Source organism: Phytophthora sojae, assembly GCF_000149755.1.
Source record: "Phytophthora sojae unplaced genomic scaffold PHYSOscaffold_11, whole genome shotgun sequence".
Classification (NCBI taxonomy): domain Eukaryota; phylum Oomycota; class Peronosporomycetes; order Peronosporales; family Peronosporaceae; genus Phytophthora; species Phytophthora sojae.
In genome coordinates this window covers 98,621-118,861 of record NW_009258125.1, presented here as the reverse complement: position 1 = coordinate 118,861, position 20,241 = coordinate 98,621, and the positions used below count along the sequence as shown (strand labels likewise).

Genomic DNA, 20,241 nt, shown 5'->3' with positions numbered 1-20,241 from the left:
CCGACCGCAAGTCCACTTCAGGCTACACGTTCATGCTCATGAGTGCGCCTGTGAGCTGGGGAAGCAAGAAGCAATCAAGTGTGTCGCTGTCCACGAGCGAAGCGGAGTACATCGCGCTCAGTCTGGCTATCCAAGAAGGCAAGTGGATTCATCGCCTGCTATGCGAGATTCTGGCGGCCGCTAATGAGACTGGACCCGAACTCATGATCCGCGAAGACAACCAGTCGTGCATCAAGATGACGAAGAACCCAGTGAACCACGGTCGCGCCAAGCACATCGACATCAAGTACCACCACATCCGCGATGAAGTCAAGCGCGGCGAAGTCAAGCTCCAGTACTGCGAGACTTCTGTGATGCTAGCGGACATCATGACGAAGGCGCTTACGGGACCACGCCACACGGATCTGACGGTGGCTCTCGGCATTCGTGGGACTTCGAATTGAGGGGGCGTATTGAGGGTTGCTGGTCTTGGGTACTGTGTACCAGTTGTACCCATTAATCGGTTAACCCGAACCGGTCCAATCCGAACCCACGTTGATTATGGTGATTACGGTGAGTTGTTTACGCCACCGATGATTAGACGAGTAGGATGATTGGATGAACACCGGTGAGTGATGGTTGATTAGATGCACTAGGTGATAGGACGCAGGGTCGCGTGTCTATAACAGTAGGGTGTAAGCTCCAACAATTCAATCACTTTCGAATCTTCATTCTACCCCTCAAGTGCCTTCGCTCCGGTCCCGCCGTCTGCGACGTCCCTCCCTCCGCTTCGTCCGAGCTTCGTGTCCAAGATCCATACCTTCCATCACAAACAGCGTCACATGGACCTCTCGGTCACGGTTGAAGTGTCGGAGGACAGGTGCCTCACCGACCTTTCGTTGCAATGCCGCGAAGCTTCGCTTGGCTGCAGAGAGGTCACCCCTGGTGTGAAGACTTCGTCTCGCAGCTGGTAGAGCGCGGCATCATAGACAGCAAAGTCCTGTATGAAGCGACTGTAGTAGTTTAGAGCGCCAAGGAAACCTTGCACTCCCTTCTTGGACCTTGGGAACGACAGCTCGGTGATAGCCTTCAACTTCTTAGGGCTCGCTCTAATGCTACTCCGGGACACTTCGTGGGACAGGAAGTCCACCTTGAGGTGCACGAAGATGCTTTTGGTGAAACTCACGCTGACCCGATATTCCTCGAACCGGGCGAGGAGTCGATCGAGCGTCGCTAGACATGCATCGAAAGACTCGCCGCCAAAGCAAATATCGTCAACGAACGAACGCCGTTCGAAAACCGACACCAACGATGACTCGTCGGGCTCTCCATTCGTAAACATGTCCGCTATAGGACTGTTGATTAATTCCGAGTTCGAGCTTTCGCGCGATCCGAGTCCACGTCCCGCTTCAAACTTCGTAGGCGACTGGTCCGGGTCGGACGACTCTTCATGTGACTGTTCGGTCGAGGCGTTGGCGAGTTCACGGTCGCGTGCTTCAGCTTCTGCCATCAGACGCGCGTAATGCTTCCAGTGTGGTGTGGTAATTCCACTAAAATTCTCTTCTACCAAAAGGTATTTGAGACACCAACAACACGCTAACCCGCAAAGGTAAGCGCTTATTGGATCAAAACCTGAAGACCAGGAACGATCCCTTACACCGGGTCGGTTGCAAGCGCCTCTGTGCACCTTAGGTTGTCTTCGGTCAACCCAAAAACCTGTACCGCTAGCCACGAGCTAAGGCTAGGATACTATGTAGCGCCTTCGCGCAACCCCACTGCAGTCCCTCAGAAAGGAAGGGTACCGGCGTGTTAGGCCTTATACAGGGGGACCAAGGTAAAACCTCGGTAGGTAGACTAATACACTCAGGGACACTCTAATCCCACAAATATATACTGAACGATACCCTAATACCGTTCCTGCCTCTCCAGCCACACCAACTCTTGGCGCTGCCAAGGAAACTCTCGGTCAATGCACGATAAGCTCCCCGACAGGCATCCACACGCAGCCGAGCGTGTCCAGGCACTACAATAAGCTAGCTACACTTACCGAAGTCGGACTTGACCCTTGTTGGGTTTGGGGGAAGACTGTCTTTTTATTACTGAGTTTTCTGAGTTTTCTGAGGCCCTGGGGCCTCGTTCTGGTCATCCTATGATGAGTCCTATGTCCCTATACAAATATCTAGTGTGAACGATCGCAATAAGGCGATTCCGGACGCATTACATGACGACCGCGGCTACACTAATAAGTGCGGCCGAAGTACGTAACTAAATGCATCTGTACCTAAAAGTGGGTACCGTGAAGCCTCGTTCGGGGTTCTATTAGGACCCGACGAGGCTTCGGCCACCGACTGTCACTCCACCGAGGATAATGTCATCATCCAATCAGGAGCAGCCATCTCCGTCTCTCGCTTGACCTCGCCTTGATTGCCCCCCTTGATTGAACTTGATTGTCGGGCTGGCGGGTCAACAGCGTTGGAAACTGCGACTTTCCAATACCACAACTGCCCCCGCCTCGACGCGAGCCTCCGACGCTGGTGAGCGTCTAGCCGTCCTCAATTCTTCGACTCCATGGCTCCTCCGTCGCGTGCATTCGCCGACGCAGCTGCCGCTGCTCTTCGGGCTCTCCAGTGCTCCGGACCGGTACGTTCATCGCTCCTACTGCTCTTCACTGTCATTCGGATCCTCGTTGTTGACTCTATCTCTTTCTTAATCATCTCAGGGAGCTGTTGATCTCGCCACCGACACTTCGGGTCGCCGTCCGGCGCGCCAGGGTCGTTCGGTGGGTGCCCCCGCCCCTATCGCCGCTGGTGCTGTGCCTCCTGCCCCGGCCGCCGACACGGCCGCCAAGCGCCAGCGCTCCACCGTCGCCAACTCCCGCGCCTTCGGTCACGTTGGCAACTCGCGGGGCGTCGGTGGGGGGCGAGGCAGCTGTAGGAGGTCGCGCCGGAGCTGGTGCTGGTCCGGCCGAGGTTCCTCCGACAGCGGTTGTCTTGGGCGAGCAGCAGATGCTGGAACTCGCTCGTCTCGTCGTGGGTGTTGCCCGTTTACCTCCAGCTCGAGTCAACGCTGCTCTCGACCACAGCCTGCAAGCTGCCACTAACGTCGGTGAGGTGCTGGCTGCTGCCGTTGCTCCTCCGCGTCTCCCTCTTGCGGAGGCTGATGAACTGGTGGCCCTCCGTCGCGAGAACGACAGGCTGCAGGCAGAGCTCTCCGACGCCAAAGATAAACTCGCTGAAGAGATGAACCTGCGGACCAAGTCGGACTACTTCCTCGTCTCGGCCAACTCTGAGTGCGACCAAGCTCTGGACCTCGTCCAGGACATGCGCGTCCAGCTCAGCAACGCCAGCGCTCAGTTGATGCAAGCGAACGTGGCCATCGCTCACCACGCTGATGTCACTCAGTCGTTGGAGAAGCGGACGCTCGTTGCTGAGGCCGATTCGGCCGCTGCTGTACGTCGGAACACCCAGCTCCACGAGCGTATAAGTGCAAGCCTCGTTACCTACAACACTCAGTTGGAGAGGCTTCGGAAGCAGTTGGCCGACCATGACCGAGCAAACGTCATCCCCGCACGCATTCAAGCGTTGACGGACGAGAACAACAGCCTACGGCGAGCGAATTCTATCCTTCGTCGGCACTCGGCAGCACACGGACTCGACGTCGACACCTTGGTCCTGGCTTCAGCCGGCATCTCCGCTGCAGAGATTGATTGGAATCTTCTCGGGCTATCCCCACCGACAGTCACTGTCGAGAGTCCACGCCATGACGAATCCTCGTCAGAGGAGGGAGAGGAGTCCAAGACGACCGACGTGCCGATGGCTGAATCCACCGAGGCTACGTCCACTCCCGCTGCTTCGGTGGGCGCTTCTGCTGGTTCCCCGGTCTCCACTGAGTCGTCATCGCGCAAGCGGGGTCGGCAAACCGAGTTTGCTTCCGTCGGTAATACGGCACCCCAGCCTCCTCCTCACAAACGCTTCGGCAGACCGTCAGTCGACCCGAGGGCCAGGGCTGCAGCGGCCGCCGCGCCATCTAGTCCTCGTTCAGCATCAGGAGAGATTTCCCCGCCTCCTCGGTCGATGGTGCGTCCTCCAACGACGGCTCGCTCAAGCTGGTTGGAGTCTCAGCCTCTCCCGTACGAACACTCAGACGTCCCCTTGTATCCTCGGCTGGCCAGTCGCGCCTCGCCTCCCTCGCCAGCCCCAGCCCAGCAGCAGGAATCGTCTGACGTGGAGTTTGGAGGGGGTATGAGTCCTAGCGACACTTCACAAGATGACCTTGAGCCCGGCGAGATTCCGGAGGTGTCGGCCAGCGCTCAGGGTGTTCAAGGTTCTGCTACCGAGCCTTCCGGTACTGTCATCGAGGTTCCATCCGAGGTTTCGCCTTCGGCGGCGACTTCCATTCCTTCGCCAGTCTCGGCCGATCGACGCGGAACAAGTGGAGCGATCTACCCCCTGGCGGTACCAGTTCTTCGCCGGGCCCGTCAGTAGATCAGCGAAGGTCAAGCACTTCTCTTCGTCCGTAGCCTGATCTCGCAGGAGCGCCGACTTTACCTTGCTGATCCACGATCGGGCGCGGTCTTCGTCCTGATCCTTGCCACTGAACTCCTTAAGATCGGACATCGTCGAAATCCGTACACGCTGGATCAATGAGGACCCAGTGGATCCTGAGGCAGCGGTGGCCACCACAGCAGGGGCCGAACTAGGTAGATCAATATCGTCCGGATCGTATTCCCACTGAGAGAGATCTTGATCCGGCGATCCGGCTGATTCCATCTCCACGTCCCGCGATCCAACGTGGTCGTCGACCACTGGAGTAGGTGTTACCACCGTGGCCTGTTGTTCCTTCAGAAATCGAGCCATCGCAGCCTCAAAGTAAGACTCCAGTTTGCCATTCGACTCATCTGATCCGGTAGCACTGGTGGTCCGATCGGTCGACTTGGGTTTCTGCTTCCGAGGTCCTGACCGCATGCGTTCCTGACGTTGACTCCGTGATCGCGCGTCCAAGTCCAACATCGCAGATCCTGAAGGGCCGAGGGACATTCGTTGGGGTTCAGACGACGTATCCGATACATGTTCCGCTGCGGAGACATAAGGTGACGACGATCGGTACCCAGTGGCCTCCACTCGCGGCGATGACACTGGAGCCGGCGACACCGGATCTGGCACCTTCGGGTCCGGACTGTCCGCGATCATGTCGACCAAAGGTCTCAACTTGTCGACCAATGTCTGAATCGCTGTCTGGATCACATCGAGATCTTGATCGAAAAGATCGTTCGCTTCAAAGGCGCCAGCCACGAAGCTGGCTTCCTTCAACAGCCCGAGCAGGTTCTTCACCACCATCAGCTTGTTATCCGCCACTCGGCGGGCCGAGATCAGGCCCTTCGGGTCGTCGATCTGCTCTGGCCGCACGATCACCATGACAGGATCTTGACGCAAGAAATCTCGCAGTTCCTTCAAGTAATACTGACGATCCAGGTCAGCCTCAGACCAGTCGAGCGCCGACGGTCTGGGACCTTCGTCGTCCAAGCCTGGCGCTCTCAGCTTCTTCCTCACGATCTGGGTCTTGTCCGCGATCGCGTCCAGGTAGTCCGCATCGAGCCTGATCGGCGAGTCAGCGAACGCGTATCGGTCCGATCCCGCCTTAGTTTGTTTTGTTGGTGAATCTCGGTTCGCACCAAGATCCACCGGGGTCCCCGAAGGGACCTGGGGAGGATGCTGAGGTTTGGCTTCTAGATCTGTCTCCAGATCGCCCTCGATTCCGTCAACAGAAGTCCTCCGACCACTCTGTCGATCCGCGGATCTCGTTTTGTTCAGCAGCGTCTTCGGCGATCCGATATCCGACGACGCCTCTTCCCCTGGTTTTTTCTTCACTTGCGCATCTTCTACGGACTCACGGTGAAATCCGGAGTCCCCAAAAGATCCGGGCACGCGCACCATTGTGGTGTAGCGGGATCGGCCAAAATCTGGTTAAGGCCTGATCGAGCTTCCCACCAGCGCCCAGACACCGACTAACGGAGGGGGTCCCCCAACGATCCGTGATCGTCTGAACTTGTTCTCACCTTGTGTACCCGTCGGCGGGCTGGATCTGCTCTCTCGGGGCTCCGGAGATGCAGCGCTTGGTGAAGATCGAATGTCTTGGCGTGACGCGGGGATAGGTTGTGGAGCAGCGCGGGAATCTTCGCTCTGCGTCCGAGTATACGCTCCGATCGAGGGTTGTTCGCTCCGATCGGTCGGCCTGGAGTTGATCCAAGGCCTGTAGTCGCCTTTCCGGGTGTGTTCCTTCCTTTCCTGGGTTGCTTGCCGCTTCCTATAGCGGGATCGAGGTTGATCGAGAGGAGAAACGATCGCCGGCCAAGCGGTATCCGGTCGATCGGGGGTTCGCACACAAGAAATAGATCGCTAGAGTAGGTCAAGCAGGCCAATGTATTAATCCAGTCTTAACCGTACCACTAGTTCACTACCCAAAGTGTCGATGCTTGGCGAGGACAATGTAGTTCCTGGGACTTGACGACTTGGGGGACTTGTGCTCTTTGGTGCAAATTCTCTTCTCGAGAAGGAATCGCAGGGACTCGGCAGTCTTGGATCACGGGAGGGGCCAATTAGATTCCCCACGACGTACGCTGGTCGAGGCCAATATGTGCTTCCTCGCCACGTTTCCAGGCCACTTGCGTTGTACCGCGCAAATTCCCTTCTCGTTTATGTTTAGCTGGTCTCTCCCTACTGCTACCATCTTGCTTACCATCCTACAACCAAACGATTACTGGATTCTTGCCCTGGCTTCGCCCCCATGTGCTTCCCATCTGGGTCGATCGGCGATCCACGATCGGATCCTGATCCACGATCGATCCCGATCGGCGATCAACTCCCGATCGATGACCTGTGCGAGTTGCCGTGCGCTGCCGATCCGTCCTCTTCTGTCCTCGGCCGCCCTAGATCTGCGAGATTGGTCGTCGATCCGGGCTTGGGTCTACGTCGAATCACGCCGCAGTCCAAGCGCGATCGCCCGTAATCTGTCTTGACATATGTGTTGCCTCACGCGTCGACGTTATCCAATCGCTTGAGATCTCTCAATAGACCCTCTTGATCCGCGACCGCAGCCTGACCTCTGCCTATTGTTCTGCCACCATGTCGCTTGATGTCATCGCAGTTGGAAATTCTTGTTCGGTGCTTCACCACAATGCCATGTGAGGGTCGTGCATTGGTAAAAGACCCATGCGAGAAATGACACGATTCTGCCGGAGGATGACCTCACGCTGGTGTTTGATGGTAGCCTTGGCATCACGGAGAGGCTGGGCGTCTCCAGAAATGAGTAGCCGAGCCGACTCCTGCAGTTGCTCGAAGTGCTTGGTCGAGATCCCCTGGAGCACAGCGTACTCGGCGTCACGAGCCGAAAGAAGCTGAGTCAAACGCTCAATCTCCGAGTTGCGTTCCCTGAGCTGCCTGCCGAGATCCTTAGCGTGAGCGAGAGCCGACTTCACTTTATCATCCTGAAACTTGCTGGCCGACTTCAAGGAAGCTTCAGACTCGGCCATCACCTTCCGGAAGCTGGTCAGGAGAGGGGACGACTTCTTCGACTCGGCTTTCCATCGGTCACGCTCCTCCTCGACAGTCTTCAACCGTTCCTCGAGGTCGGACTGCGCATGGATCAGCGCAGCGAGAGAGTCGAGACTCACCGGCCTAGCCGAGTCCGACCGACCAAGGTCGGCGGCGTCCGAAGTGGTGTCACCACGCGGACTCGGCGAGCGGCGAGGAGAAGTGCGAGATGCCGACTCGGACTCCCGGTCGAACCCACGGGAAGTTGTCAGATCGATGACAGGGTGCTCCTGCCCATCGCTGACCCCGCGAGCCCGGGACGCCGAGTCGACCAACTCAGCGAACTCCCCCTCATCTCGCGCGGGAGGATGTGAAGACTGCAAAGACGACGCAACTGAAGCCTGTGAAGATCAGTAGAAGAAGGGTCAGCAGCAGAATGGATGGAGCCGTCGGAGGCAAAGAACGTACCGGAGGAGCGGCAGGAGCGCCGGACGACGACATGGCGCGGAGACTTGTTCGCTGCCGTTGGAGTTTTGGCCGAGATTGGACTCGACTCAAGGAGTGATGGTCAGGTCCCTCACCAACTCGGCTCGGAACATGACCGGGGCAGTTGTGGTGTAGGAAACACCAGATTTCGCGCGACCAACTTGGCTGGAGTGGTACACTGTACAGGTAGCCGAGCTCAGCCGAGTTCACCAGCTTATCCGGACACCTTATCCGGCTCAGCCGAGTTCAAAGAATTATCCGGATAGTTTATCCGGACCAGCCGAGCTCAAGCGTCGCCGAGCTCAGCGAAGAGTCGACCGAGATCCAAAACCGCCCACTTTCATTTGGTATTTGTATAGGAACTTAGGAATAGTGGAGGCGCCCCTTCAGGGCGCCCGATAGAGATAACAAACAACAGAGCAGAATTTTCTAGGTCCACAACACGTGTACACGTTCCGGTAAGTCCCTGCACGGGGCTGGATTATGTCTGCTGCCGGTACCCGAGAGGCATAGCTTGTAGGGTACTCGGCTGGCAGCGCCAAGAGATTAAGGTCGGCCCGGGTTGGGCGCGTGTCTCGCCAAGCGCGAAGGAAAAGTCTCACCACCGCTGCGAGCCGGTGTTCCCGTACGTCCCGGGCACTGATTGCTGAGTCGAGAAGCCTTTGCTCTCGGCGACCTGTAAAAGCGCTCCGTGCGCCGTCGGCCATCCTTTGGTGGAGGGCACAGGGTTAAGTGAACGGAGGCCGTCGAACTCGGCGGCTCTCCGGAGGGGTGATCTTGGTTGGCAGGTCTCGACGAAAGGCGAGACACCCGCTGTCCCGGTTGGGCCGAACCGCTCGGGGGTAACCCGGCGCAGGTTAACAAAGCCGACCAGCTCGGCTATTGTTGTGTTTGTAGCCAAGTTACCACAACTGACGATTTTGTGTGTACTGCTATACCACACCCGACGCGGTGTCATGCTCTTCCGCATCGCTTGAAAGTATCAGGGATATCGATTACGGAAGCTTGCAGGCAGAGACAGACGATGGCGAGGAACTACGACCTACAGGTAGTGCAATGAGCGATGGTTCTGCGGACGTTTCACTTCGCGCAGTTGATGAGCTGAAGACGTTGGTTCAAGGGTTGCTTGACATGGTCCATAACATCGCCAGTAGCCAAAGCTTGACGCAGGACACGGTACATGGTCATGAGGAGCAGGCGACGCCCGGTACAGCTTCCGACGAGCCGATAGACACGTTGAGCTTAGTCTCCGAGCTACGTGACGCAAACTCGTGGCGTGACTACGTCAACCAGTATTGGAAGGCCAACCCAGCGTGCCATCAGTGCCGAGCAGGTGTGGACATGCTTCCACATGAGCGGAAGGTACACTGCTCGCAGTTATCGCGGATGAAGATTATCGCTGAGTATATCCGAGACGAATTCAACGGCGATGACAACTGGTTGAAGAAGCATTCAAGAGGTGCGTGCACGGAGAGCTGACGGTGAACAAGATTCTAGCAGCTATTCGTAACCGAAGGCGGTAGTAGGATAGGTCGTCCGCAATTGTACTGTCGTCCTCAATTGTACTATTTGAACCAGTACACTTTAAACCATACGAAAATGTCATATCCAATTGTGTATTTGTTATGCACTTATGAATATGATCCTCTTCAGCTTACTAGTCATCGCCTGAGTGGTAATCATCGTCGGAGTCGTCCGACTCGCTGTTGAAGTCGCTTGGGTGGTACTCCTCTGAGCTGCTGGCAGTTCTTTCCACTGCGTCGGAAGCCGATTCCTCCGATTCGTGTGACCCATCATATTCGAATGCTTGGTCTGGTTGGTGGTCGTCGCCTCCACTGTCGCTGTCGAATAGGTTAACAGGAAACGGGAACTTGCACTCAGGACAGAGGAGATCTCTGTGCCTAGTCACGTCCTGTTGTAGGATTTCAGACATTCGTAGTCCAGTTTGTGGTCGCACTGCGACCCCTCCAGTACGATACCAGTGATGGCATTGTTGCAGACGAAGCACGTTGGAGGGGCGGGAACATGCTTCACCACCACTACCTCATCCTCTTGTGGAGTAGCGCCCTCGCAGAAATCTCGCGAATGCGATCTCGCACAAACTCGGCGCGTCTGGATAGCGGTCGCGCCGAGCGAATTATTCCCGGTTGTTGAAGTAGCGTATCTTCGAAATACAGGCCCAAGTCTTCGCAGACTTCGGAGTTGGGGGGGGTTCTTGTGTTGACGTTTGTTCCTTGTCGTAGGGCGTCGAGCCTTGGGCGTGCGGCGTTATCGGGCCGGCGTTTCCTGGGGCTTGTGTGGCGTTATCGGGCCTACACGGGGGGTCTTGTGCACGGCGGTTATCAGGCCAGTGCGGTCCTTCGCCTAGGCAGCGCGTTATCGGGCGCCCACCTAAACGGTATACGTTTAACGTGACTTTGTTCCAGCACGGGTCTGTGGGGGGGGGGGTGGGGGTGAGCACCCGAACCAGCAAACGACGGGGGGCCGCGATATCGAGGCGGCTCTACTTGCCGGCGCTTGGTGGTTCCCCTGGAACCTCGGAGAAGACGGGAGGTCTTTGTGGTTCAGAGACATTTCGGGACTGAGTCCTTACCCTATCCTATGTCCTTGCTACTGGCTACTCTGTACTACTGCTTGCTAAGCCTACCGCTCTGGGCCTATCCCTACTTCTGTCGTGCTTGCACTGCCGTCCTTCAACCTGGTTTGCGTGGCGCAATCAAGATCTTACCTCGGCGCGTTTTGGTCGGCGGGGGTTAGGGTCGGGGCGTTTTGCTCGGCGCGTCTTGCTCGGCGCGTTTTGCTCGGCGGGGTTTAGGGTCGGCGCGTTTTGCAGAACCGGGTGCGCTGGTCGACCCGTCGGATGGTTACGCGTCGCACTGGATTCTGGCACCGTGTCTCACGGCCCATCACCCACGCCGACTTTCCCGTCGAGCTCGGCCCTGCGTCGCGCCTATCAATCCGCGTCGCGTTCCATCAGCCGCGTCGAAGTCCATCACTCGCGTCCCGGCGCCTTCTTCCTCCGGCGCCCGGCGCGCCCACTTCTTCCGCGGGGTACTCCACCACATTCGTCCCGCTGCCACGCACGCGCACTCCCCAGGTGGGTGTGTCGTCGCAGAACCTGCCCCGCGCTTTCGCTTCGTCTCGACACCATCGCGTTTTCTGCCCTCGTAGTCTGCTTCGCGGTACTCCAAGCTTCATGGCTCGCCGCCACGACGTCGACGTCAACGACATCGACCTGGAGGAAGCAGAGCTTGACACCGACGACCTCGAGGCCGCTGGCTGCGCGGTTTGTGCCCTCGGCGCGCATCGTCCTCGCCTCCTCGTCGCGCCCCAAGTCCAGCTTCCGGCTTCAGGCGCCCCCGTCCACTCGGTGACTGCTCTTGTCGCCGACGCGCACACTCTCCAGCGCGAGAACCAGGAGCTGTGCGCCCAGTACGAACTCGTCTCAGCACACAACGCGGGCTTGGCTACTCACGCGTCCGTGCTGCATGACCGCAATCTCGCGGTCTTGCACCGTGCTCGCGAGGGTTATCGCGCAGGCATGATCCGGCTCGAGCAGGCGCTCCTCTCCCGGGAGCACGCTGAGCGGGACTACGCCGTCCTGGAGGACCGAGTGGCCGACTTCCGCGCTCGTGCTGAGCGCGCCGACGCTGCCGAGGCTCTACTCCGCGCCGAGCGAGGCTCCTCGACAGAGCGATATCGTGATCTTCAAGCTCAGCTCTGGGCGGCACGAGACCAGGTCACTGACTTGACTGCCCAACTCGTGCGCGCTCCTGCTACGCCGCCTCCCTCCACCGTGTCGCTAGCGCGGCTGTTTGCTGCACAATGCGCGCGCGACGACGCGCGCGCCGAGCGTGACGACCTACGCGTCGACCTCGCAGCCGCCCAAGCCGCCCTCGCTCCTGTCCAAGCGCGCGTGGCCGCCGCCGAAGCTGAACGAGATCACATGCGGCAGCTCGTGGCCACTACAGAGCAGCAGCGCGACGCCGCTCTCGCCGAGCGTGACCGTGTGACCCGCGTTCTCATGGTCGTCGAGCAAGAGCGTGACGGGGCCCTCGACATGCGAGATCAAGTGCGTCGCGCCTCCACGGCCCTGAGATGCGAGCGAGACGCTGCTGTCACCGAGAGGGACCGGGCACGTCAAGCCGTGGCCGCCCTTGAGCAGCGGCGAGACGCTGCCGTCGCCGAGAGAGATCAGGCTCGTCAGGCCTTGACCGCTCTGGAGCAGCAGCGCGCCCCGGTCGACGAAGAGCTCCGCGCGGCCCGTGCGTCGCTTTCTCAGAGCCGCATGGAGATCGAGGCGGCCCAGAACCTGAACGTCCCGCTGCAGGACGACCTTCGGCGCGTCAACGCGCTCTTAGTGGTCCACGCCGAGGAGCTCCGCCGCGGCGCGACGCGTATGCACGAGCTGGAGGAGTCAGTGGCAACTGCTACGACTCTCCGTGTGGCCGCCGAGTCCGAGATGGCGCGGGCTCAAGCCGGCGAACGTTGCGCCACATCCCGCGCGGCGGTGTATCGAGCTGGGTGGCTGTCCATGCGGCGGTCGTCTCAGCAGCGTCGAGGAGCAGTCGGCGCCCAGACCCATCATTTCAGCGCTCGCGTCGCTGAACTGGAGGAGGAGCGCGACTTGGCCATCCGAGAGCGCGACGAACGCGCTGTGGCTTGGCGCCGGATGCTTCGAGACGCGCGTCGGGGCCGAGAGCTGGCGCGGCGGGTGCGCGACGAGCTTGCTGATCGTCTCGCCGGCGTCGTAACGCATGTAGGCGGGCAGATCGACACCGCTGACCTGATCAGTCGACTCGAAGCCACTTTCACGGCGGAGATCGACGGTGCGATCCCCCTCCCCCCTGCTATTCCTACGTCCGCAGCAGTTCCTGTGGCATCCGCGGTTCCTGTTCCTGCTCCAACTGCGTCGAGCTCTGGTGCCCGGGCGGGCTCGTCGGCTTCGACGGCGGGCTCAACGACTGGCGCTTCCCCTCCAGCAGGTCCTTCGGGCTCCCGTCCTGTTCCGACTTCGTCCGCTGCCTCGTCCTCGTCGGGTTTTTGGCGACCTCGACACGGCGCGTCGAGTCGTTCGGGTTCTCAGTCACGCGCGTCTAGGCCGTCAGGAGTGGCGTCCGCTACGTCGTCTGGTTCTTCGACCCTTAGACGTAGTCGACGGCTCTTGGCCGTGGCCGACACTGCGGCCTCCGACAACGCCGCTGCGCAGGCCTCATCTGCAGCTACGCCCTCTGCGACCGCTGCAGCTGCAGCGCGCGCACGAGAGGACGCGTCGCTCTTCGGCTCCGAGTCTTCGGACAGCGAGGACCAAGCGCGCCGAGCTCAGTCCAAGCGCCGCCGGCTGCATAGCCCCGGGTCTCGCTCACGGTCACCGGCGCGTCCGCCTCCACGTTCGCAGTCACGTTCCCGGACACCCCCGCGCTCCCGTTCTGCTTCGCGTTCGCACTCGCCTCTACGCTCGCGCTCGCGTTCTCGCTCGCCCTCCTTGGCGTCGACGCGTTCGGCCGGCTCAACGCGTTCGGCGCACTCGGCGGGGTCGGCGGCCTCGCGTCACTCTTCTCCTGCACGGCCGACGCACTCCTCGACGAGGGGCCGTGCGGCAGCCGGAGCTGGACCTGGCACTGGTCCGGGCGATTCGGGCTACTCCAGTGGCAACGCCTCGTCCGCTTCCTCGTCCTCAAGCACCGCCTCCAACGGCTCGGCGGGGAGTGCTCCGGCGGCGCCCTTCTTCGACCCTGTGATCCCGCCTGCCTGAACTCCATCTGGCTGGCGGCAGCCTCGCTACGCTCCTTGGCCCAAGCGGGTACGACGTCTCCGCCTTCATCTCATCACCGTGCAGGAGTTGCGAACGCTCTTCCTGCCGCTGCCCGGCTGGATCATTCCGCGCCGTGTTCCCCCCGCGCCTGCGAACTGGAACCGCGCCCTCGTGACTCTGGCCAACGTGGACGCGCTATACGCGACTCGGCCGTGGCGCTACCTCGCTCAAGCCGCTGAGGCACTTCTCTTCGCGTCCGGCGACGCGGCGTTCCGCCCATTCCCACGTCGGTTCGGCACCACATCGAGCACTGGGCTCAGGCGTACTGGGAGGCCACCCATGAGCTCTTCGTGCAGGGCGCGGCGTGGAAAAGTTGGCGCACAGCGCGCAACTCGCGTCGCTCACACGCGGGCAACCACCTCAACAGCCAGTTGCAGCTGGTGGTCGGGCTGTTCCAGCAAGGGCTCGCAGACATGGACCTCTTGCTGGACCCAATGGTGCTTCACTTTCCGCCCGCGCACACGTCGATCGGACGGTGGTATCCAGGCCTTCAGCACGCGACATTGCAAGCCGCGCTCGACGACATCGACGCGCAGTGGCCCGGCGCCGGTTCTATCGGACGCCGCTCACTGTGGCCGAGATGGACGCCAACGTACGCTGCCGAGTGACGCGCGATCACCCAGTCTTCCATGTGCCGCGTCTTGCAGGTAAGTTTGTCCAGCAGGTTTGAGTCTTAGCCCATCGTTGCAGTCCGTCGCGTTTAGTTGTTGTATCCGTAACTTCAACACGTAGCCTTGATCTTTTCCCTTGTTTCTTTCCACTTCTCCACATCTTTTATGAGACGGCCCTCCGCCGTCCCATCCACCAGGCTGGTCCTCCTCACTTCCCTCATCCAATCCCTCGCTCCGGCCATTCCCAGAGTCGAGGCTTCCCACCAGTCCTCCCGTCGGCAGCCCCCCCCGCCGACTTAGTCGCACCCGTGGGCGCTCACCCACCAGGCTCCACCGCCTCCGCGTTCTCGTGCGACTGCATCGCCTCGAACCGGTTGCGTCCCGTGCGCTGGCGCAGGAAGTCCTACAACAACCCGCCGCAATTCAGATCGAGCTCGTCGACCCACGTCGTGTCCGGGTAGCCTTTCCATTTGACTTCGAACTCGCGTCGCGTGCGCCCATACCGGGTAGCCCGCCCCTCGCGCACATTCACGATCTTCTCGACCTCGAAGACGTCGTCCTCCAGCTCACGCGTGGCTTCCCAGCTATCCTCCGGCAAGAGCTCCTCGTCGAAGTCGAAGCGCTCCTCGGCCGGCACCGTCAGCTGCGTCGCGGGTCGCGACGGGAATTCCCTGACGGGTTTCAGCTTGGAGATGTGGACGACGGGGTACAGCTGATAGGGCGTACCCGTCGTCTGGAGGCGCACTGCGAACGCGCTGACCAGCTCGGCGACGCGGAAGGGTCCGTGCCACATGTGCGCGAGTTTGCGCGCATACCCGGGCTTCACCCGATCCAGGTACAGCCAAACTTGCGAGCCCGTCGCGATCTCATGTCGCGTCGCGTTTTCAGTTTGTCGACGCGCTCTCTCTTCGACGGCCTCTCGGACTAACTCCAACGCTTGTGCCCTTGCCACCTTGTAGTGTCGCTGGATACGGAGCTTCCACCGCCTCGCCTCGGCGTCCCGGGTCGACGTGTTCCCGACGGCCAGTGTCGCTTCCAGCGTCGACCGAGGATCCCAGCCGTGCACTAAGAAGAACGCGGTTTCATTCCTCGTCCGGTCATGCGACGTGTTTAGCGCAAAGGTAAGACGCTCGGCGTATTCGTCCCAGTCGCGTTGGTCGACGTCTGCGATGTACATCTTGATCGCTCTTGTAACCGTCTGCACCATCCGTTCTGCAGCACCGTTGGCTTGGGGACGATAAGCAAGTGTCGCTTGCTGTCTCTGACCCATGAGTTTGCTGAACGCCTTGAAGAAGTCGGACATGAAGCCCGGCTCGCGGTCGTGGCGGATAGCCTCGCTCGCGCCGAAGCGCCTGAACACCGCCTCCTCGTACGCCTCGGCCACCGTCTGCGCGGTTCGTGACGCATTCGCTTTGACCACGACGAACCCCGTGAAGAGGTCGACCCAGACTAACAGCTCTGTGTTGGCTTTGTAGGATGCCGGCAACGACGGAATATGGTCCATGGCAATGACCTGGAACGGGTACGTCGCGACGATGTTGCCCGGCGACTCGCCCTGGATGGTCGGCGGACCCTTTCCCGTCTCGCAGTCGGTGCATTCGCCGACGTAGCGCTGGAGGCTTCTGAAGATCTCTGGCCAATGGAAGTGGCGCCTCACGCGTTGGTACGTGCGGCCAATACCCTGGTGTCCGCCTTCCAGGCTCGCGTGATAGTGGTGGAGTACATCTTCCCGAAGAGTCTCCGGGATCACCAGCTTTATCATCACATCGCGATCCTCGGCGGAATCGTCGTTTCTCGGCTGGTGGTAGAGCAGCCCGCCTTCGCCCTCTTCGTACTGAGGCACAGGCTTTTGGCAGTTCTTCACCTCGCGCCGAGATAGGTCTTCGACGTCGCCGCGGAGATACTTCTTGAGGTTGACGATCCAGACCTCTTCGTCCTGGGCGACGCGGATGCGGTCCAGGCGCAGTCGTTGCACCACCAGCTCCTCCAGGACTTCTGGAGGTCGGACCCTACGTGTTGTCGTGCGTGCGGCAGCCGAGCGCGTCGTCACCGCGAGGACTTGTGCTGTCCCGCGTCCCGCGTCCATGGCCTTCCCGGCGGGGCCATCTGCGCCGCGCGTTTTCGCGTCGCGATTTTCCGCGTCGCGATTTTCCGAGTCGAGGTTTTCCGCGTCAAGATTATCCGTGTCGGGACTGGCTGGAGACGCCATCTCGGGACTTGATGCCCGTGGTCGGATGACTTCTTCCAAGCGATTCAGCCTCTTCAGATCTTGAATCTCTTCGGGGCTGTGCGCGTTGCGGCCTCCTTGACGCTGCAGAGCTTGTCCAGCCAGCATGTCGGCACTCGCGTTCCAGTCTCGTCGTACGTGGAAGAGTTCGTGGCGCGGCCATGCCTGGAGTGCGTTTCGCGTCTTTTGTCGCAGCAGCTTCAGCCCCGGGGACTTGCAGTCCATCTCGTCCCGCATCTGCCTGATGACAAGGTTGGAGTCTCCGCATACGACGAGTCGGGTGACGTCGTCGAGTTCCTCTAGAAGAGAACATCCGAGCAGCAGCCCGCGGTATTCCGCCTCGTTGACCGTGAGGTCCGTCGCATATCCCGACGCGGCACGCACGATCTCCCAGTTCGGCAGATGCCAAATGACGGCACTGTATGCTCCGCCTTCTCGCTTCGCCTTGGCCGATCCGTCAAAGCTCAAAACGTGCAAGACCTCGTCGCGCGCCACGTCAGGGACTGGAATGACTACAATCCTGGACGCCCGTCTCCGTGGGGCGATCTCTTCTAGCGCCGCGTCGACGAAGGCTCGCGGGGTAATGCTCGCGGCCAGCGCACCGAGGAGTTCTTCTTCTCCCTTCATGGATCGGCAGATTTCCAACTTCCACGGCGAGAGGATCGCGGCCCACTGTGACAGTCGCCCCTGTAGTCCTTTGGACCGGAACAACCAGGCGAGTGTCGTGTGACGTGTCAAGACGCGGACCGGTCTCCCTGCTAGCATCGTGTAGCACTCGTTTAAGACGCGCAACAGGGCCAAGATCTCCTTTTCGACGATGTCGTAGTTCAGCTCGTTGGGCTTCAACGTACGACTGGTGAACTTCACAGGCATGTACACTTCGTCGTGGACCTGCGTGAGCACCCCTGAGATGGCCCAGTCGCTGGCGTACACGATCACGACGGATTCTCGGTTCGCGTCGAAGTGCTTCAACATTGGGGTCTCGGCGAGTTTTGCCTTGAGCGCGTCGAAGGCGCGCGTCGCGTGCGTCCACTTCTCATGTTCGCGGACTTCTGGATGCGTGACGTACTCGCTGAAGTCGGTCTCCGTCAGCGAATACAGCGCGGTTGCATACACCGCAAAGTCTGCAATGAACCGGTGGTAGTAATTGAGGCTACCCAAGAACGATTGCAGGCGCTTGAGCGTGCGCGGGAACTCGAGCGACGTCAGCGACTCCATATTCTTCGGCTTCGCCTCGAGAGCGAGTCCTGAGACTCGGTGGCCCAGGTAGTTGACCTTGGACATGCCCCACTCGCTCTTCTCGACACTGATGGACAAGTGTCACTGCTCGCAGACATCCAGCAAGCGTTCGACCTTCTCGCACAGGTCGTCCCACGACGTGCCCCCGATGAGGATGTCGTCGATGTACGACCTCCGTCCCAGAACGGAGTGAATACCTGGCTTCACCGGTTCGCCGTCTTCAAAGACGTCCCGAGTGCTGCCATCCGGGGACAGCTTCATGAACCCGTAGAGCGCGTTGTCGATCAAGCGTTGGTAAATCTGCGGCGCGTTGCACAGGTCGAACGGCAAACGCAGCCATTCGTACAGTCTCATCGACGTGATGAAGGCTGAGATGAGCCGGGCCCGGTTTGTCATGGAGACGACCCAGAAGCCGCTCGCCATGTCGATGGAGCAGTACCACAGATACTTGTCCAAGTCTTCGAGCAAGTCGTTGACGAGCGGCATGAGGTAAATCATCAACTGTGTCAGCCCGTTGATGAGCCTGTAGTCAATGCAAAGCCGGATATCGACGCCGTTCTTCTTTATGATCACGACAATGGCCGACGCCCACGGCGACTTCGACTTCTGGATCATCTTCGCGCTCAGCAGCCCTTTGATCAAGCCGGCGACCTTCTCTCGAAACTGCGGCGGGATTTTCCGGACGCGTTGCGCGACGGGTTTTGCGTCGCCCACGTCGATGTCACAGACAACACCCAGGGCGGCCGGCGGCAAGGCGTTGCCTTTGCCGATCAACCACTTCCGTCGCTTCCAGATGATTTGGCGTAGCCGCGTTTCTTGTCTCGCGGCTTCCTCGGGCGGGAGTCCAGTCGGCATGCCGACCTTCAAGTCCTCGTTCTTCACCTCGGCGGTCAGCGAGAGGTCTGGCAGCACTGCCATCTCAGACTCGAGATCCTCTACGAAGAGGTCGGACCCCTCGTGGATGAGGACCGCGTTGTCTTCCTCCTGCTCATCAGGTTTCGCCTCGTCGAAATTCGGCTCGGCGGGGTTTGGTCCGTCGAGTTTTGGCTCGGCGAGTTCCGACTCCGGCGATTCTTCCATCGCAGCGCTTCCAGCCACAGTCGGAGGCATATCGGGTTCGCTTTCCACCGCCTCCTCGTCCGTATCCGGCTTGTGGTCGTCGGGTGGCAAGTCTACCCCCCTTCCCTTCGGCGCTTCCGCGACAGCCGCCAACACTGGGGTCACGGCGCGTCGCGTCCCGACTTGTCTCGGCTCCGGGTGCAAGATGGCTTTAGGCGTCGGGTATGAGGGGCGATCCGTCATCGGTCCGTCGAGCTCGGCTGGGATCCAGTTCTCCTCCGCGTCGCGCGTCGCGCCGTACGCCGGATTCTGCCACTGCTGGTACCGGGTGGAGCCCAGTCGGACGAATCCACGGTTCCGAGGCTGGCCGTCAGACGGCGTCCACCACCCAAGCGTTTCATGCGCGTCGAGGGTTATCGCTGCGTCTCCGATGTTCGTGACACGCAGGTACGTTTTCTTTCCGACTCTCCCCTTGACAAAGGTAGTCACCCACGACTCTGCCCGTGTCACCCACAAGGAACGGCGCGTTTCGATCCGGCCTCAGCAAGACTTCATGCGTGTCTCCTGGTTCGAGCCTCACAGGCGTCTTGACGTTGACCGAGTGCATCCGTGCGCCGTATAGCGGTCTTCGTCCGATCATCTGGATATGCACCTCGTCGGGGAGGCACGCCGTGCCGTCCGCAGTGTCGATGCGCACTCCAGCGGGCACCATGAAGTTCATTCCCAGGATTGCGTGTTGGCTGACCAAGTCGCCGACCCACAGGTGCATGTAGTACACCAAGTTCCCAGCCAAGGTAATATTGACTCTGGTTCTCCCCACCGTGTAATATGTCTCATCACGAATTCCCACACACTCTTGCGTGATCTCCGTGTCAATCAGGCAGCCTACCTCACGAGCAAAGGTGGTGTCCAGCATGGACACCTCGGCACCTGTGTCGAGCAATAACACAGCACGGCGGCTGTTCAGCTTTCCATGAATCTTGGCCTGCTTGTACCACTTGTGCGGCGCGTAATGTTTCCAGTATCCGCGTCGCTCTCCTGGTTGCAAGTCGATCTCGTCCAGGGGTGGTTCACGTGCAAACTCGTCGTACGTCGTACGTCGGACCGCCGAGATTCGCGGCGCGCGTTCTTGCGTGGTACGTTCCGGGTTGGATTCACATGTATTATCATTCAGGGAACTCGGGCTCTCACTAACCACCTCTCGCGACTTCTTGGTCACATATGCATAGACGGAAACAGGTCGCTCGTCTCGTACTGGTTTCCAAGCCAGCGAGCGTCCTAGTTTAACATCTTCTC

At 59.9% G+C, this 20,241-nt stretch overlaps 5 protein-coding genes across 5 annotated transcripts; 2 read left to right on the top strand and 3 right to left on the bottom strand.

The window, feature by feature from the left end:
- Nucleotides 1-2,547: 2,547 nt before the first annotated feature.
- On the top strand, nucleotides 2,548-3,919 carry PHYSODRAFT_339731 (hypothetical protein; the record flags this gene model as incomplete). Its single annotated transcript, XM_009537709.1, has 4 exons — nucleotides 2,548-2,619; nucleotides 2,699-2,887; nucleotides 2,949-3,849; nucleotides 3,885-3,919. 4 exons carry the CDS (start codon nucleotides 2,548-2,550, stop codon nucleotides 3,917-3,919), a joined length of 1,197 nt encoding a protein of 398 aa, XP_009536004.1.
- A 508-nt stretch (nucleotides 3,920-4,427) lies between these two features.
- Nucleotides 4,428-5,540, bottom strand: PHYSODRAFT_398253 (hypothetical protein; the record flags this gene model as incomplete). The annotated part of the gene is made up of 1 exon (XM_009537708.1): nucleotides 4,428-5,540. A coding segment is annotated over one exon (1,113 nt), but the record flags the coding sequence as incomplete, so codon positions are not given.
- Nucleotides 5,541-5,630: 90 nt separating this feature from the next.
- Nucleotides 5,631-5,912, bottom strand: PHYSODRAFT_371020 (hypothetical protein; the record flags this gene model as incomplete). The annotated part of the gene is made up of 1 exon (XM_009537707.1): nucleotides 5,631-5,912. A coding segment is annotated over one exon (282 nt), but the record flags the coding sequence as incomplete, so codon positions are not given.
- A 1,232-nt stretch (nucleotides 5,913-7,144) lies between these two features.
- Nucleotides 7,145-8,009, bottom strand: PHYSODRAFT_339729 (hypothetical protein; the record flags this gene model as incomplete). Its single annotated transcript, XM_009537706.1, has 2 exons — nucleotides 7,145-7,909; nucleotides 7,977-8,009. 2 exons carry the CDS (start codon nucleotides 8,007-8,009, stop codon nucleotides 7,145-7,147), a joined length of 798 nt encoding a protein of 265 aa, XP_009536001.1.
- Nucleotides 8,010-11,190: 3,181 nt separating this feature from the next.
- Nucleotides 11,191-13,020, top strand: PHYSODRAFT_527295 (hypothetical protein; the record flags this gene model as incomplete). The annotated part of the gene is made up of 2 exons (XM_009537705.1): nucleotides 11,191-11,848; nucleotides 12,167-13,020. Coding segments are annotated over 2 exons (1,512 nt in total), but the record flags the coding sequence as incomplete, so codon positions are not given.
- Between the last annotated feature and the right edge of the window lie 7,221 nt (nucleotides 13,021-20,241).